The 19,578-nt window shown below is 45.1% G+C and overlaps 1 protein-coding gene across 1 annotated transcript; it reads right to left on the bottom strand.

Annotated features, from left to right (window-relative positions):
• Positions 1 to 1,526: 1,526 nt before the first annotated feature.
• radil (Ras association and DIL domains) lies at positions 1,527 to 18,869 on the bottom strand. Its single transcript, XM_071523286.1, has 21 exons — positions 18,786 to 18,869; positions 18,321 to 18,648; positions 18,072 to 18,248; positions 15,666 to 15,773; positions 14,932 to 15,047; positions 14,620 to 14,811; positions 13,598 to 14,120; positions 13,403 to 13,540; positions 13,135 to 13,265; positions 11,280 to 11,317; positions 10,927 to 11,078; positions 10,562 to 10,674; positions 10,098 to 10,214; positions 9,772 to 9,895; positions 7,267 to 7,439; positions 6,537 to 6,687; positions 5,599 to 5,825; positions 4,623 to 4,947; positions 3,003 to 3,142; positions 1,955 to 2,094; positions 1,527 to 1,626 (listed from the first exon to the last, which is right to left on the bottom strand). Exons 1-21 carry the CDS (start codon positions 18,867 to 18,869, stop codon positions 1,527 to 1,529), a joined length of 3,597 nt encoding a protein of 1,198 aa, XP_071379387.1.
• Between the last annotated feature and the right edge of the window lie 709 nt (positions 18,870 to 19,578).

Here is a 19,578-nt window from a genome sequence, read left to right as displayed (position 1 = left end):
TCATTGACTTGAATGTCCCCCCCCCCGTGTCTTCTTTTATGTGACCGTGTTGGGATAAGACTAAGCATCAAAACTTAAGTATTCACCAATTCTTTATTCTTAAGTGCCGTCATTCTAAACAGTATAAATATTCAACAGAGAAGAACAGACATGCATGAAAGAAAAGCATTGATTGCATACAAATCATGGAACGCACAAAATAAAACAAATATTACTGCTGGAGTGATGGAACAGAGTAAAACTAGATTTCAGTGTTAAACTGACAAGATATAAAAAAAAAAAGATCTCCAGTAGTTCCCTATATGCATGTTTTCTTTTGAATGTCCAAAGAATACGTGACCAAGTGTTAAATATTTACAAACAAGTATTTACACCTTTTAACCAGATACATACAGAATATATTCACAACAAAAGCATGGTTTATACACATTGGATTGTGCATCTGAGTTCATGAGAGAAACCTTTTTGATTAAAGCATGTTTTCTTGACGGCTGTATATGTTAGGTGATTAATAAACAATGTCCCACAACAGCTGCACAAGCCTTGACAGTTCATCTTTTTTTCCAGTGGAGGTAATGTAAAATGGTGAGGTTACATGTGAAATGCGAGAGCTGGGCTGCATCTTGACATTCTTGCGTTCGCTTCCTCTCCTCAGCCTCTATCACCCACTCTCGAGTACAAAAGTCAACATTCATACACAATGGTTTAGTCCATTCAGCATACAGTGATAGTGCTTTGGGAGTTACTAACAACTGTAAAACGAGTTTATAAAAACATTCCATTCCAAAAGCACTATGTAAAACATCCAGGTCTCATCGAGGCTGTGTTTTCACTTTTCACTGTTTTTATCTCTGCAAACGGTTTTAGAGTTGTGATTAGGAAAAGTACATAATATCTTCAAGTTGCATCCAACAGTTTCAGAGTGCTGTGCCTTTGTCTATGAGAGTCGGGTAGCTAATTTACCATGCTACGTCTGGAGTTACTACTGCAAATTGTTCCAAAACTGTTGGATTAAAATATATTGTTAGCTGGGTTGAAAACGTAGCCCAGGGAGTCCAGTGTGTGCACATGCTCCAAGGGCTAACTGGTAAGAAATGAAGACCCTACAATCTACTGTGCTTTAAACCACATCAGACTGCATACTGGCTGATTACACCTAGCCCACCTCAACTGCTGATTGGTTAGGCAAATCCCTCTCATGTGGTAGGTTGGGAGTTCTGTCTGTCACACGAACCCAGTAGGAGTAGATGTTAGGGAGGCAGGTCCTGCTGGAGTGGATCTCCAATTTGATTGCTTGGCTTTGTGCTGATGCTAGGGTTCACATTCATATTTCATGACTAGTGTGTGTGTGTGTGTGTGCATGAGTATGTATACATGTGTGTTTGTGTGGCTGTGCCTGTGTATATCCTTTTCATCACTGCAGATACCCCTCTCTCCCATCACCTTGCTCTCCTTCATTGCCTATCCTGTGTAGTGTGTGTGTGTGTGTGTGTGTGTGTGTGGAGGGCAGGAGCGCTGGGAGGCGGTCAGCAGGAAGAGGCACTGATCTTCTCTGAGACCTCCAGGTCAGATTTGGCTACCAGGAAACGCAGCCGCCCCCCTCCCAGCCGAATCAGATCCACCGCACTGTACAGAGCATCAAGGAGAAGGAGAAAGAGAGAGAGAGAGAGAGAATCCAGTTACATGAAGCTCAGCAGAGACAGAGAACGGATGAAGGAGCATCACTGTCTGGGCTGGGACCAATCAATCACAGTAATCAATTGTCTCAAGAGGTTGACAGCCCTGGGTGTGGTTAACGCTGTGGGGAGACTGCTGACTGCACCATCAATATCAATATCAATATCAATAACACCCCTCAGTCCCCCATCACCAGCACCCTCATTATAATCATCATATTTACATGCATTATCACTGTCTCTGCTCTGCCACCATCTTCATCCTCCACCCTCCTCACCTCTGGTAGTCTGCTCCTATCAGGCTGGTGCCGTTGACAGCCAGGATGCGGTCTCCGATCCTCAGTCTGCCGTCGGAGGCAGCAGGCCCATCAGGGATCAGAGTCCGGATGTAAATACCTGGAGCGTTGAGAGGAGTGTGCTGCAGGGAGGACATGTGTTAGTGTACGTGTGTGTGTGTCCATTCTTTTGTTATATACAGTATGTGGCCTCACTGTCAGCGGGGATTAAACATGGCTTTTAATGTCTTTTATTGACTTATTTTAGCACCAGGGGCCGGTTGTATAAACTTAGTCTAAGCCTTAGACTGGTCTTAGGTTCTCAGGTTAGACTAGTCTGCTTAAGACCGTCTGTTGCATAAATATTAAGACTGACTTATTTTGAGGTTTTTGGACAGTCCCGAAATTGGAACGTTTGTCCCGCATCCCGCACGTCATAAGCAGTGTCCCTCATGTCAATGATTAGGCCTATATATATATTTTTTTTTAGTAAACAACATACTTGTATATTTATCCGCGCATTTTCTAGTCGCTACTTAAGGAAACTGGTCTGTTAATCCCTCCTATTCTTGCATAAAATGTGATTTTCAACCAAACTATTAGCCTATTATATTTATTGGATTGAATAGGTTCTCGTGTCGTTAAAATAAACATTTCATAAAGCCTAACGATAAGCAGGTTAATATCCAACGCCACTGCAAATAGGCATTCCGTCTAATATTAAATCAATATTTACATAGCCTAATAATAGTAATTTCTCTCTCTCCCACGTGTCCCGCATTGTCCCGCAAAATCACGTCTGCTGTCCTGCAACGGAACAATTAAAAGGTGGTCACCCTAGGCCCAAAGTAGTGAACTGCCTGATACTCAAAGGCAAAAACACACTAATGAGACTGTTGGATGGACAGGTGAGATGAAGTGTTTTGCTAAACTTATTCCTAAAATCTGTTTTAAAACATTTACAAACAAGAAAGAGAAAACTGTTTTGCAAAGTGTGTTTTCAAACTGTGTGTGTTCATGTTCATCTGCATGAGTGTGTGAGTCTACTTACCAGGCCATCTATGAGTCCCATGCCCAGTCCGTAGGGTCCCTTGTCCAGTTCCACTACAAACACCACACACAAGTCATCAGGAAGGGGAGGGGCGCCAGGGGAGGGTACAGGGAAAGGAAAGTCACACCCACTAATACACCCTGCAGAGGAACACACACACCCAAACACGCACACACACAAACACACAGGGTCTCGCTATGGGGTTGGACAAACACACAAGAGCTACAGTATCTTGCTGTGCAGAAGACACACACAGATGCTACAGTTTACACACACTACCACACACACAGCTATTAAATCACTGGGATGCATGCAAAGGTACAGCGGCACTTCTTACAAAAGCCTGCAGGTGTCACACTCACTACATATCAAAGGAAGCACAGTAAAGATACTGTACTGTCACACACTGTCACATGAAACACAGATATGACTACTCAGGCTCAAGCATTTTAACTGCAGTAGAACTGCTTTGAGACTTCTACACTGATCTGTTATCCAAAGAAGCAGAATGAACTAAATGTGGCAATGCACAATAAAATCATTTAGAGCTCCATTCATTTTATGAAATTGTTAATAACGTCATATTTCTATGTTCTATTGTTCTACTTTTAAAATGATAGAGTGAAGGAGCACAACAAGAGAGAGATGCAGAGAGGACAACCCATTAAATATATGTACTGATGGTATTGTAAGGTGCTTTGGATAAAAGCATCCACCAAATGGCATCTGTCCAGTGTTGGATCATTTTATTTGCCATTTATCACAACATATGCCAACTGTTGGGTGCTTTTATCCAAAGTGTCTTACAGTACCATGAGTGTGTATATTTTTAGTAAGAGTGGAAGAAGAATTTCATTCTGACACTATGACCTTTGTCTATGTCTCAGCATGTATATATATTTAATATTGATTTATATCATTGCATAATGTAGTTTCTTTACAATATCCAGTCTAAATGACTGATATAATGTTGTATTGCATGTGTATATGTTGTGTATATTGTGTGTACTAATACATAATCAGTGTTAGGGTTAATGCGTTACAAAGTAATACATTACTGTAATCACATTACTTTTTCCTGTAACAGAATAAAGTAAGCCATTACTGTTCCAATTTCAGTAATCATGTTACAGTTACTGATCTAACAGATTATTACTTGCATTACATTATTTAGCCTCTTTAACCTATTTATTATTTATTTATTTATTATTATTTAGTTTAATATCTATCAAAAGTTTCCCCTCATCTTATCCTGACTTCAAGTCGTGTCGGACATATTGGAATTATGAGTAGAGCGCACATGAAGCCGACTGCTGTAGGCTCTCTCTTCATTAAAAACCTTAAAATAAAGATTTTGTGTCTGTCATTATTTAGACTACTTCTACTGGTAATATTGGCCCAATGAACACAAGTAAGCCTAGCACAATTGTTTTAGGGTGTAACGCAAAAGTAACAAGTAGTGTAACTAATTACTTTTCTCAGGGAGTAATAAGTAAAGTAATTCATTACTTTTAGAAAGGTAGAAAAGTAACGTGTCATTTATTACTTTTTTTCCAGTAATGACCCAACACTGTATAATACACTGCATGGGTATACAAGGATCTATATAACACAGCCTACCCTCCAGTCCATTAGTGATGAGTCCGTTGGTCTTCTTACACTCTGCCACAGTCCTGCTGCTGCAGCCGTTTGTCTGGGTGGTGTGGCCTATGATTGGCCCAGGCCCGCCCCCTTCTGGGTACAACGGGGTATTGGGAGGGGTCAAGAGGCAGGAAGGGTCTGGATTTGCTGGTCGAGGGTGGTGGATAGTGCCATTCCTTCTGAGGCTGCAGTGTGATTGGCCAGAAGGTCTGTCTCTTCCTCTCTCCTCCCCCGTCTCCCCCACCACTTCATCCCCAGGACCCCCAGAACGGGGGCTGCTGTGGGTTGGAGGCAGCAACTCCCTCTGTGGTGGGACGGGACAGAATGAGGACATTACAACTCACTCCAAGGTTTATAATGAGGGCGCACATGGATAGCAAACAGCATATTCCTATTATTTTTAATCTCTCTTAGAGTATTGTTGTTTCAATACACATTTTTTCCCCCCAAAAAAGCCTTGTGTCTGGATACAATGTTCCAAATAAAGAGTATGAATGCAAGATCATTGTATACCCCATCTTACCATCAGACATACCACATAGATAGACATTATTGGTGTATTTGTGCATGTGTGTATGAGCGTGTAGTGTGTGTGTGTGTGTGTGTGTGTGTGTGTGTGTATATGAGGGTGCAGTAACACTAGGGATTATGGTCCAGTCAGCCGTTCCCACTAATTAGACAGCCTAAAGACTAATCAGATTAACCATGATTTAACCATGTCTAGGTTTCTATCTGTGTGTGTGTGTGTGTGTGTGTGTGTGTGTGTGCTGGCTGGAGTAGAGTTTTTTTGTCTTTCATCTGTGGGATTATGAGGAACTCCTCAAGAACCACAGCTGCTGAGGCACATGGCCTGGATTACTGCTAGGTGTGTGTGTGTATATGTGTGTATCTGAGTGTATGTGTGTGTGCGTGCGTGCGTGCGCATATCTATCGTCTTTTGCAGTGAGGAGCTGACCTGAACGTCCGGCCAGTCGGCTGTGTTGGTTCCGTTGGAGTGTGTGTGCACGGTGGGAGTGGCGGTGTGTGTTTGTGTCTTGGTGCGCAGCCCCCAGAGGTAGTGGCGTATGTAGAGCAGCTGCCGGTAGATGCTGTCTTCCACACACTCGCTGTCTAGATCCACTCTGAAGCCCGCACTGGGCAGCACTATGGGAGGGTGGTTCTCAAAGCTCTCCAGGAGGTCCACTAAACACACACACACACAAACGCATGTTAATACACATTGACAAAATGCTCAAGGTTTATGCAACAACATCATTTTGATAATGCGCTCTATTGAAAACAGAAAAGAAAATCTGGTCGTTCTGTCTTAAGGCATGCCTAGTGCAGCAGGCTGAATTGAAAGACATGCCAATGCTCTCTCTCACACACACACACACACACACATACACACACACAAACATCAGCTTGGAGCCAGACCTCATAGTCTCTCAATTATCCCCTTTGCCCATATTTGAAGTGTCAAGTCATTAATAATTACTAGGTAAGATACGATTTTCTGCTTTGACAGTGATGTTCTTTGTTTCCCCCAGACAGTGAACTAGGTTGAAGGGGTAAATTAATGCAAATCTACATCGATTGGAGCACAGAGACATGAATGCACTTGTTCATTTGCGCTCTATAGCTTACAGGAAGAAGATGCCCTCCAGCCCCTGTAGCTATCAGACAGCTGACCTTTAGCTTAAATATGCTTTTTCCAGCTGCCATAATCATCCAATGATGAGTTTAAATCAATTGAGATACGGTGCTGTATAGAATTACAGGCTAAACATGACTTTCTGACAGACAATGCGAGGGCTTTAAATTGCCACAACTTTGTCAGTTTTACTGGCCAAAAAAAATCAGAAGCCACACTCACACACTCACTTGCATGCACACACACACTCACGCACCTACCTGTTCTGTATATATAAGCCTCATCCTCACTGCTGGGCTGCCAAACTGGGACAGGGCCTATCTCTGCTGTGAGCTGGTACTGGGTGAGAAGCCTGTGCAGCTGGACTGGCTTCAGAGTGGAGTGCTCACTGGACAACACCCTCCAACTCAACTGCACACACAGAAGAGAGAAAAGTAGCAGTGGAGGGGAGAGGGAGGAGGGTGGGAAACAAAGTGTGACCGTGCGTTGACACAGCGAGCAACACAATCCAGTCTCCGGAAGCCCATTCATTTGTTATACAGCTGAACGACCAGGGAAACTCGTCTTATATGTGGACAAGCTGAGAAAAGTCAGTCACAGCTGAACTTTTCACAGTCATCGGCCATCAGATGTCCGTGCTTCCTTGTTTCCCTTCCCATGTGATTTGGTTTCATGAACAATAGTTCCGCCTGGCAAGTGCAAAATGTCTGAGAGGTAACTGCCATTCAAAGCTTCCCAGTTCCTTACAATTTTTATTTGAAAGACTACATGAATAAACGTCTCAAAAACCATGCTTAGAGAACGGTTGCATCCATCATTGGGGTCTGAGGTATTGTTATTGATGTTATTGTTATTGTTATTTTCGATTAATGCTACCTTGTAAACACTAGCTAACTATGTTAACTCATCAACGATACAAAGATATGAAAGGCAATACCAAAACAGTGAAAAATACAAAATTTGTGTAATGTGTGTGTGTGTGTTTGCTACCTGTGTGAGCTGTTGGGGGGGCGTGGCCAATATGGACACAGAGCTGTTGAGTTTGGTGAAGAATTTGTCAGCCAGGTGTCCCAGACCGGACCTGCTGGACCACTCCATAACCATCCTCACACACGCCTGAATCTGCAACACCTTGGAGCGCTGGAACCAACCCCGGGACAGACCTACACACACACACACACACACACACACACACACACACACACACACATAGATGATGTACAGAATGGTAATGGGAGCAAATGATCAGGGTTGGCTTGAAGTCTTACGGAGTGTTTGGATATTTCATCAGACACTGCAGTAGAATTCTGCTTTATGGTGTTTTAGGGTGTGTGCATGTGTGTGAGAGAGAGAGAGAGACAGAGACAGAGACAGAGACAGTGGTAGAGGAAAGGAGAGACAGTGTGTATGCATGTGTTTCTGTATGTGTGTGTGTATATTCTATAGCAATAGAGACATTAATTTTTAATTAAGTTGATATTGAAGTCAATGAAACAATGGCAACACCCACCAGTCGCCTGCTCCTCACAGAATACAAATAGACCACTGCAGAGAGGCACAGCCGAGTGGGTTTGTGTTTTACTGCACAACACACCAGCATACTGAATGCATTCATCACCATGTCGATCCCTTTCTGTCTCTGTATCACATCAAAGGCCTGAGAGGAAGTTTCATGGTAAGCTGAGCGGGTGGTTACTCTAAATCTTGCACCTGTCAAGTTTAGCGTTCCGTAGTTTATCAATCTGTTTTTCCATTACCTCTCTGCATTCATAATTCCTCCTTAAGCTTTGTCAAATGCCCCCAACTTGAGCGCTTGCCTCTGTAGGGTTTAGTAGAAATAAATACAAACAACTGCACACGTCCTGCAAAATGTCTTTCTCCTCAAGTTCCACTTGACAGAAAGCTTCAGCCAGACAATGAACTAGCAGTGTTACATTGCTGGACAAATAGTGAGACTACTAGGTGAACACATCAGATATTCAGCCATATGTCTTGGATGTACACACACATACATACACACACACACATACACACGCACGCACGCACACACACACACACACACACACACACACACACACACACACACACACACACACACACACACACACCCCTCTGTAATAGGCTTATGTCTAGGCATACAGTAATCTATCTGAGGCACAGACAAACAGACAAGGCATCTCTTAACCTCTTAGCAAAGGTGACATAATGCTTCATAGTGGCTAATTCACCCACACACACACACACACACACACAAACACACACACACACACACCTACAACACGTACAAAGACTGTCTTACACTCTCAAACAAACAAAATCCTCAGTCCAAACAACAAAGAGCTATCCATTATAATCTGTTTACAGGTTGCAAGATGTCACAGCAAACAGTTGCGAACACACACACACACACACACACACACACACACACACACACCAAACACAAAGCAAAGTAGAGCGGCTGCACCAAATCACATCTCGTATTCTTCAATACACCTATCAGTCTCTCTTTCTGCCTTAGTTGCCATGGTATCAGGCTGATAGTGTGTATAAGTGTGTGTGGTGTTTTTAGAATGGTTAAGTGTGTGTGTGTGTGTGTGCGCGCGCATGTGTGTGTAGGCCTATGTGCAAGTGTGCGTGTGTGTGCAGACGTGTGAGTTGCAGAAAGCCCAATGCAAACGTCAGCGTTACCTGCTACAAACTCACTTCACTGTTACCATGGACACCATCACCAGAGAAATATCAATGAGCGACAAAGGGGAGAGAGGGAGAGAGAGAGAGAGAGAGCCAGAGAGAGAGACAGAGGGGGAGTGAGGGGGGGAGACAGGATAGCCTCTGCATGAATATAAAGGTATTTCTCCCTCCCTCTTTGCCAGACATGTGATCTCTCCTGTCTCACCGGCTAATGAAGACATATGGCATGTGTGTGTGTATGTGTGTGTGTGTGTGTGTGTGGGGCTGAAGATACAAAGAAAGGGTGGGGAGAGGGTAGAAGTGATAGCTAGGTAGATAGACAGAAATGGCTGCTGGTAAATGACTGTATTCTGTATTTAGAGCAGGTAACAGTCTATTAGCAAGGTCATCATAGCAACCGAACAGTTTTCAGCCCTCCATCCCTTCAGCCAGCCGTCTCTTTGCCCATTCTTTTCCCCTCCCCTCCCCTCCTTCTCCTCTCTCTCGTCTCCATCCATTCCCATCTCTACTCTCCTTTGTCTCACCTCCTGATGACCAGATGGAAGGAAGGAGAGAGAAGAAGGAGGAGGAGGAGGAGGAGGAGGAGAGAGAAACAGAATGCAGATAGGAGAAGGACATTGAGGACAAATCTGGGTTACTCTCTGTCAAAATGCTGACAAGGACACAAGGACATACTCTCTCTCTCTCTCTCTCTCTCACACACATACACACACACGAACGCACACACTAACAAGCGCATAAATCCTGAGGGAGCTCTAATGGAAGAGGGCATGTGAGTGTGAGTGTGTGTGTATTTTGTCCTACCTTTGTCCATCAGCTGGTTAAACAACGACACGTTGGAGAAGAAGAAGAGGTAGGCAAACATCTGAGCCTGAATCTCCGGGTGAACCTGGTAGCCCTGCAAAAGCTCCTGGGCACTCTGAAACACCTGGACACACACACACACACACACACGCACACACATAAACATAGTAAACATAGTGAAACAAGTATAGCAAGGAAAAACCATGTCTATGTGTGCGTCTGTATCTACTTTTGCAACCTTGCTTGTGTGTGTGTATGTGTGTGTGTGTGTGTGTGTGTGTGTGTGTGTGTGTAATACTGTACCACAGCACAATACATGTGCATACCTGCAGGACCCTGCGCACAGGTTCAGGAAACCCCACGCCTCCTTTCCAGCAGGGCTCAGAGCTGTCGACTGGGAATGGATTACAGTCTAACAGACCTGGTAGCACTACATAAAGAGACTGGACACACACACACACACACAGACACACACACACACACACACACACACACACATAGATGCACATACCCACATACACAGCGTGATGATGGAGGTGAGCAAAAATTAGAGAATAACTTCATTCATATTCTTCCCTCATCTACTCATACAGTGTGTGTGTGCGTGTGTGTGTGTGTGTGTGTGTGTATGTGTACGTAAGTGTGTACCACTCCCTCCCCCTGGAACTACTCAATCAGGTCATTTCTGTGAGTAAGAGTGTGTTATTATTCACCCTGCCTGGTTAAAAACAAAGATGAAAAATGTCTTGCTCATTAAGACGACAGTAGTGTTGCTACGGTGATTGATTACCTTGGTGATGTAGTAGACACACTGCTGAAAAGTGTACATGATCACTTCCTCTAAGATAGTCATTGCCTCCTCATTGGCTGATATCGTCGCCGATAGCAACGACTCCTTTGACCCTAGACACAGATGACAAAGATAGAGGCGTACTTAAGAGATATATACTGTAAGATACAGAGAGAGAGAGAGAGAGAGAGAGAGAGAGGGAGAGAGAGTAAGGGAGAGAGCGTTCTAGCTGTATCAGTATCTGTGTCACTGTGAGTAATGACTCTTCAGCCAAGATGTCTCCACACTCATCATTAAGACTGTGTATGTGTGTGTGTGTGTGTGTGTGTGTGTGTGTGTGTGTGTGTGTGTGTGTGTGTGTGTACCTTGCAGTGTCTCTATGCTGTGTGTGTAAGCGGGTGCTCTCTGCTGTATAAAGTAGAGGATCTCTATGGAGTTGGACATCCAGAAGAAGATGGTCTGCAGGTCTGGGACCAGATCTGAGATACTGAGCAGAGACAAGGATGCTGGGTCCTGGCTACATGGATACACACACACACACACACACACACACACACACACACACACACACACGCACACACACACACACACACATACACACGGAGGAGGTTTAAACACAGTTAGGCAGACATAGAGTCACACAAATATGGGCAAGCGGCATGTGAACACACACACATTCTCTCTTTCTCTCTAATACAAGCTGGAATGCGATACTCACTGCTGAGCTTGCTTCTGTGCCAATTCCTTTGTCTTCTCCTGCAAGCCACACACACACACACACACACACACACAGGCACACAGGCACACACACACTGTAATTAGGAGCTCATCAAACTTTTAGGATGTGTGTAGGAGAACCACACTTCTTGAAGCTCTCACTAACCTGCAGAAAATAATACTGCTACTATCTTTGCACAACCTAGAACACTCACACACACACACATGCAGTGCTTAATTTGTGCCGGATCCTGCCGGAACAAGATCCGGCACCTTGCGTTTTTGGACAACCCTCATTCCCGTACTTATTTGCGTGAACCCGGCACCTCTGAAGGTTTTTTTTTTTTTTTTTTTTTTGTCTTGTCTGCCATGTAATAATCCCAATAGTTGACTCTTCCTTTCCCCTCCCTTCCAAAAACCGAATTGGCTCATTTCCATAAGACGACAGGTGATTACCCTTTTAGAAAGTAGCAACAAGCGTGTAATCACGTCACGCTGCTCTGCAGAGTGTGTTATGGTCAACTTCAGACATCGTCATGGCTAAAAGACAGTTGAATTTACTGTCCATATGTCCGCTGTGTGGACTATTTTTGGAAAATTAGACAAGGTAAGCATGATTTTTTTTTTTTGGTAAACGTGTTACAGTTCTCTGCTGGGACAATAACATCTAAATTCATATTTGCATAGATGAAAACAGAACTTATTTGGAGTGCGGACCTGTACGTACCACAGTTAAATATGTGGGCAATTGCGCATGTTATGCTGAGTGTCCAGAAATAATTGGTAATATAATTGGTTGAGTGAAGGGCTGTAAGCCTCACATCAATGTGGGCATTTCAAAACCAGCGCGGTCCAGCTGAGTGTGCGCATATAGGCCGACTTCTAGCTGCATGGCACTACCATGACACGTTTTATTTCTGTCATTTAATTATTCGCTGACATTGTTTCCTACGTTCAAAATAGATATCCTATGAAAGTATATGTGTTGAATATTAATGTGTAACTACTCAAGCCAGAATTTGTCTGGTAAATGGTTGAAGCCATTGCAGTTTCTTTGATGTGTTTATATATGATTAGGATGTCTCACAGCCAAGTATGGGCATTTTTATGTTGTGCACAGTGCAGTTATATCTTTAGTCCACTTCTTGAAGGGCAGGTTTGTAAAAACCCATCGGTTTGGACAAAATGAGCATTATGTAGCCTATGCAATAATCAAATATTGTTATAGGTCCCCAGTAGTCGGAGCTCTAAGGTCATATAGTCGGTCATTTAGTAATGTTTAGGCTGTTAGGTCTACAGTAAGCTATATGGCTGTACTGAGCACCACCGTGCCTCCAATGTGCTTGTTGTCTTATGTTCTGGAACCTTTTCCCTCCAGACTGACTCGCAGGAACACCGACCACTTGGTGGACCGGGACCTCATCATTTACAAAATAAGCATTGCACACATGTTAACATTTACCATGTACATCAGATAATTATTTGTTGTCTAAACCCCTACACTGTCTCTGTGGTGGCAGAGGTTGCTATGGAGACAGACAACTGGTAGTATATCTTGTGCCAACAGAATAGAACATTGTGTGTGTGTGTGTGTGTGTGTGTGTGTGTGTGTGTGTGTGTGTGTGTGTGTGTGTGTGAGTGTGTGTGCATGTGTCTGTGTGTGTAATGCAGTACATGTGATATGCGACCCTGTTTAACTATTCACCTGACCTGACATGGCTGACCTGTTTCTCTCCACATGAGGTCATCTTAAGTAGACAACAGAGAAACAGACAGACACGAGGTGGTGGGAGAGCAGCGAGACAGACAGGCCAAGACACACACACAGACAGTGAGCAAGACAGCCAGTAACTGACCCACGCAATGGTCTGGATGCGGCGGACGATCTTGAGCAGCAGCTTTCCAAAGCTCCCTGGCGGGAAGGTTGAGGCAGAGTGTTGTATGCACAGACACAGCAGGTAGGCCGGCGTCAGCTTGTGGTCGTCCCCTGAGAGAGACACAAGTTTAGCTGCAATACAGTACATCCTGTATTTGCATGCGCATGGTACAAGTCGACCTGACTCCCCTTTAATCTATAGAGGGTTCTATTCTATTCCCTGCTATATTCTGAATCACAGCACAGACCTCCAGGTTCTATGAGCGACATGATCCTGTTCAACAGCTGGTCCTCGTGGGCTTGGTCAAAATCCAGCTGCAGCCTCCTCTTCTGTCCTCCCCCTCCTCCTCCTCCTCCTCCTCCTCCTCCTCCTCCGCCTCCTCCTCCTACTCCCTCCCCTCCTGCCAAACCATGCGGCCCTCCGGCTGTGGTCCCCACACTGCGGGGCTTCACCAGGTGGGGTTTGAAGCTGCGTCTGACAGCCGGAGCGCTCGACACCTGCGCCGATCTGTCCTTCAGCACCGAGCCGCACATCTTACAGGTGGGAGCCCCTCCCTCTCCCTCCTCCACCCCCACGTCGTACAGCTGTCCCAGGGTGCGGAGGCGTGCCAGGGTCTGAGCAGGCAGCGGCTTGGCGCCCGTGGGGTCCTTGTACAGGAAGATGTAGTGCGCTCCAAAGGAGAGCAGGTCCCCGTGTCGCAGCGTGGTGGAGCGCTCGCAGCGGGAAAAGTTCACCAGAACGGTGGCGTGGAGCACGGGCTCGACGGCCACACAGAACCGCTGGCTCTCCGCCAGGTCTTCTCCCTTGTTGTTGTTGTTGGCATGGCGACGGGGTGCGGGAACGCGGCGTAGGCGGCAGTGGAGGGGCAGGATGTCAGGAGAGGACAGGCAGATGTTGGGGCGAGCTGAGGGAGTTTCCTGACCGACCGTATGCTGCTCCCTGTTCAGCAGGTACACCAGGCAGTCCTGCAACACACAATATATAGAGCAATGCCTGTATGAGCGCAGGACACTTACACTACCAGTCAAATGTTTGGACACACATTTGTCTTTATTTTTTCTATTTTTCACATTTTAGAATAATAGTAAAGACATCAAAACTATGACATAACACAAATGGAATTATGCACTGACCAAAAAAGTGTTAAACAAATCAAAACTATCTTATATTTTAGATTCTTTAAAGTAGCCGCCCTTTGCCTTGATGGAAAGGAAAAGGCTTTGGAAAGAAATTCATACATAGGCATCAACTTCAATATCTATATTTGTCTAAAAAAAATTTTTCAAGCATTTAAGCATAAGCCTTTACATCAAAATGGCTTTAAGATAATGAAAAACATAGTACATTCAATCAGGTGTGTCCAAACTTTTAACTCGTAGTATAGCAGACATACAGCCAGTCTCTGACAGTACATAAAGAGAACCTCTTCACTACACAGTCCACCCTCCACCCTTGTATCCTCACCTGTCTGTTGTATCCCTGTAGCAGCAGCAGGTGTGGTGACTGGTAGAGAGAGTGCCGCACCCCTCCTCCCCCCTGACTCCCCTCCTCTTTCCTCCGGCCGCTGGAGGCCCCCTCGCGGTCCCGGCCCCCCCGGGTCCTCAGGGGTCCTGGCAGGGTGGAGTAATAACGCTTGGGCTCCTCTCCCACTCCCAGCTACAGACACACACACATAAACACAAACACACACGCATTCAGGTTTTAGGTCAGGGCAATAAGAATTCCATGAATAATAATGATCAATCATTGTGACTGGGCTTCAGTGTGAAGCCCCACCTGGTTGAGGCTGGTCTCGCTGAGGCTGCGGCAGAAGGATGAGTTGCTGGGCCGGGGCAGGGTCAGCGTCCCCTTCGCCCTGTTCCTCTGGAGCTTACGGGCCTGGGCATTAATGTCTGGGGGGAGGACAAGCAGAGGAGGAGGGAGAGAGAATAGGTGGAGAATAATAAAGAGGAGGAAGGGGACAAAGAGGAGGAGCAGGAGGAGAGAGAGAAGTCAGGGTCAGAGGGAGAAGACAGCAGTAGAAATTGAAGAGAGGAAAGGCAAGGAGTTGAAAAAGAGAGGAAAGTATACAAGACTTTGCTGTTAAATGTGCTACTTGTAATTGTGTAGCAGGTGAGTCATGAGTGAACTGACTAGGTCTGGGTAAAGCAACTCGCCAAGCTGTAGTGAATCAGGTGCATTACAGTCATGTGTGAGCTGAGTAGCTTTGATAAACTTTGAAACTGAACAACAGGCTGGAGTGAATCAGGTGAGTCGGAGTCAAATGAGCTGAATGACACTGGAATGAGCAGCACAGGCTGTCAACAGTGAATCTGATGAGATGCGAATTGAGCAACTCCTCATGACTGAATTGGAGGATTTGGAGACCATGCGATGGCTCACACACATCCACACATGCACACTCACGCTGGTAGGATCACTGGCAATGGGGGTGGCACTGGTGACAAGGCAGGTACAGGCGGTCTCCATGGCAATGACTGACAGCCACCCTACCTGAGGCCAGTCCCCACCTTTAGAGCTGGACTGTACCACTCGACCAGACCGCAGGGGGGAGCTCCTGTGTTTGCCCAGCCCAGACCGACCCATTAGAGCCGCCAGGAATTGGGGGGTTTTGGTCCCTACAGCAAGGTGGGAGGGGTTAAGAGGGGGGGAGGCTGAGAGAACACCCCCCACCAAAACACCCAGCACAGAATAACCCCGAAACACACACACCACCCACACACCACAAGACGAACATGCACAGAGGGGCAAAACGGGTCTGTGGTGTTTCATATGAGTCACATCACCAGATATTGAGGAGAGATACACAGTTAAAGGTGTGAGGTACAGGATTTCCCCCCCTAATATATCACCGTCAAATTAGTTAGAATGATACATCGATCTAACAAAGGCAAAAAACACGACTATTGTCATTACAAACAGTAGCCCCTATGATCTCCTTTGTGTTTTCAACTGGGTCAATTTAGGTGTTTTCTACTTTGATTTGTAACAAAATCACCATGAATTTCTTACCAATGGGCTGGTAAATCAGGCATAAACCTGCAGAACAAGCCAATAAGGAAATCTATCAATAGAAAAAAGCTGACAGGGCATATAGAATATAATATAAAGGCTGATATTACAATTAATTTGACTGTGATGTATTTATGTATTTAATGGAAATCCTACTCATATTGTAGTACCTTTAAAGTGTTATCTCATTGTTTAAAAAGAGTGTGTGAGAATACACACAATACACACACATGCACATGCACGCACGCACACACACACACACACACACACACACACACAACAGGAGGAGAAAATACAGCAAGAGGAAGAAAAAAGAGACAGGCAGAGAGAGAGCAAAAGAGACTCCAGGGTACAGTATTTTTGTAACCACTATAACACAATAGAGAAAGGGTTAATGTGAATATGAAAACATGTGTGTTAATATGTATTAGTTAATACAGCAATAACATCCCAGAGGGCATTCTTTCCTGTGATTATATTGTATGTTCAACAGCTAGACAGAAGGGTATGAGATGGGATCATGTAAAACTGCAAAACTGAAGTGCCAATAATCACAATAAAGAAAGCTCTCAAGGGTTTTATGGCTTTTATACAATGGTTACCAATGCCTGTGCACTGTCAGAAAGGTGTACTCCAAAGCAGTATACATAACAATAAACAAAACAGGAGAAAACAGGAGAAAATTGCTGACTGGCTCTCTGGTTACCACAACAGTTGACATAGTAACCAATAAAGCACAGCATGCTTTATGACAAATTTCAGCATGGTTGTAATGTGTCTGACCAGTCACATTGTATGGCTGACATTCCTTATAATACATATAATGATGAGCTACATTGTCCATTAATGAGGTATTTATAACTGCTGATATGAATTTCTTCAATAGTATGTATACGGGTGTGAGTGTGCTCACATTTGTGTAAGTGGCACAGTTTTGATCAATCAGCATACTAATTTCTTGCAAAGGTCACTCCATAGTTCCTACACACACACACACACACACACACAGACATACACTCACACTGCTGCATTGCAGATGTGAAGCCACAACAGCTATTGTATTCCAGATATCAGAGTTTCTGTAATTTAGTTAAACATTAACAATTTAGATCTATCTCAACTTCACAGTGAATCTCCACAGAGAACTGGTGACACCACTTGAGTGCAGCACAGTCCAGGTGTGAGTAATGCTGCACAGGCACTATAGTGGGAAGATGATATCACATCATTCTAGTAGAAATCTGTCATTCATAAAAACACTAGAGCGCCTACACCCATCCACACCTCCGGATGCAAAGGATTCAGCTTTCACTCAATCAATCGACCGGTACTTCCACTGCTGTTTGTCAGTGTGTGTGTGTGTGTGTGTGTGTGTGTGTGTGTGTGTGTGTGTGTGTGTGTGTGTGTGTGCGTGTGTGTGAGTACTTCTGTGCGTGCTCAATTTCACATGCAAGTGTGTCTTTTCCTTAGGTAGTAGAAAGGCGAATGAAACCCTGCATGTCTTCACAGTGAAGCCGTCTACTGCAGATCACCACCTCCGCAGAAACAGAGGGGCAATCACACAGGTACAATGTCTTCTCCACAGGATAATAACTATGAAGAAAGCCTGGTTCTGTCTTTTGCAGACTACCTATAGAGTGGAGAATATGCTTTCTCTCTCTCTCTCTCGCTCTACCTCTCTATCCATCTCTACACACACGCACGTCCATGCGCGCACACACACACACACATACACACACACTGTAAAAAGAACTAACGAGCTGTGCTTTTCTGCTGAGTTTCACTTGTTAAGAAAGAAAGGGAATTAGGACCAGCTGCTGTGTGTGAGATCTCTGTGTGTGTGTGTGTCCATCTTTGTGTCTGTCTGTGTTTTTATGCCCGTGTGTGTGTGTGTGTTTCCTCACCAGCAGTGACAGTGTCCTTATCCTTGGCGTTGAGTTCCTCCACCTCCGCTCTCCTGCGCAACTCAAACCTGCGAGCATGTCCTTCTCTGGGCTTCCATAGTTCTTGGAGCAACAGTGGCTTTTCGTTGTCCCCCAGTGCACGCAAGCATTCTGTCCGCCACCCCCCTCCTCCTCCCCCTCCTCCTCCTCCTCCTCCCACGCCGCCTCCGCCACCGCCACCGCCTCCGCCTCCGCCTCCGCCTCCGCCACCGCCTCCCCCCTCCAAACGTCCAATCACATCGCAGAGGACATAAGAGTGGGCCGCGGCCTTGTTGAGGGAGTAACGCTCGAGCGCCTCTTTGACCAGTTCCTGCGCACTGGAACGCGGCGTGGCCAGGACGCTCTTGTAGTTGGCACCGGCACAGATCTCATCCCCAAAGATCTTCAGCACCCCGGGGGCGGAGCTCTGCGTGGAGAGCTCAGCCGGGTCGTCCGCCGGTCGCTCTGGGGGTTCAGTCACAGAGCGCCGGTCCCCACGGGTGGCCGTCCCGCTTTCAGCTGGGACGCGGTCTCGGTAACTCAAAGTACGGTACAAGACCTGGTGAACAGACGGGCAATACTGAACATACTGTGTGATGATGTTATGCACTAATGTACACCAAATATGTCAAATAATACATTGTACCCAAGGTAGTGTTTACTAGTGTGCATGTTTGTGTGTCAGTGTGTGTGTACCTGTGTGAAGGTCCTGCTCTGGCGTTTCAGGCGGCTCTTGGATGGTAGGGACATGCTGGCCCCAGATGAAGAACCGTAGAACATGATGATGCTGCTGTTGGTTCCACGCGCTCCACAACTGGCAAGCAAGCACACAGACACACACACATGCACACACACATGCAAACAGACATACTTAAGAGCTGAGGCTGGACACACAGCTACAGCTTACACGTACTTACGGCACACTTGTAATATACTGAAAGGTACCGTGTAGAAACTGTATTTCTGTAATGTTTCTGTATTCTACTAAATCTCCACCATATAGAGACCATGATAAATGATGATGACAATGGATAGACCGACACCATGGCAGCCTTTACAAAGATGATATGATAGAAAAGCTGTGTATGCAGGGTACAGGTAGGGCTGGGTGAGAGTGACAAAATCAAATATCACAATATTTTAAACCGAATACCTCGATATCGATAACGTGATGATGATATTTTGGGGGAATGAGTATTTGTGCTTTCATAAGATATTTACACACAAGGAAATTTAGAAAATTAGTAATGATCATTAGTTATCTATAATATGTAATCACTAATAGTAATATGGATATGATGAGCAGGTAAAGTCAATCATTGTTCATTTTACCCAGCCAGAACAGGTGAATAAGTTCAGGAAATTGTATCACTTCACTGTAGCGCAACGATATTACGATAACGAAAATCCGATTTATAGCCCAGCCCTAGGTGCAGGAGTGTGTGTGTGTGTGTGTGTCTGTGTGTGTGTGTGTGTGTGTGTGTGTGTG

The sequence above is a fragment of the Centroberyx affinis genome, unplaced genomic scaffold (assembly GCF_046629955.1).
Source record: "Centroberyx affinis isolate AG114_WGS23_722 - 3 ecotype Tasmania unplaced genomic scaffold, CSIRO-AGI_Caff_v1 ptg000100l_1, whole genome shotgun sequence".
NCBI classification, from domain to species: domain Eukaryota; kingdom Metazoa; phylum Chordata; class Actinopteri; order Beryciformes; family Berycidae; genus Centroberyx; species Centroberyx affinis.
Note: the sequence above shows the minus strand (reverse complement) of the source record. Positions and strands in the feature narration are given on the sequence as shown.

Coding starts and splice junctions, on each gene's coding strand:
- radil (XM_071523286.1), bottom strand. CDS start 18,869: ATGTTCTACGGTTCTTCATCTGGGGCCAGCATGTCCCTACCATCCAAG. Junction 11,079..11,279: donor GCACAGAAGCAAGCTCAGCA/GTGAGTATCGCA, acceptor GTATCCATGTAG/CCAGGACCCAGCATCCTTGT. Junction 2,095..3,002: donor TGGGACTCATAGATGGCCTG/GTAAGTAGACTC, acceptor TCCTCCCTGCAG/CACACTCCTCTCAACGCTCC.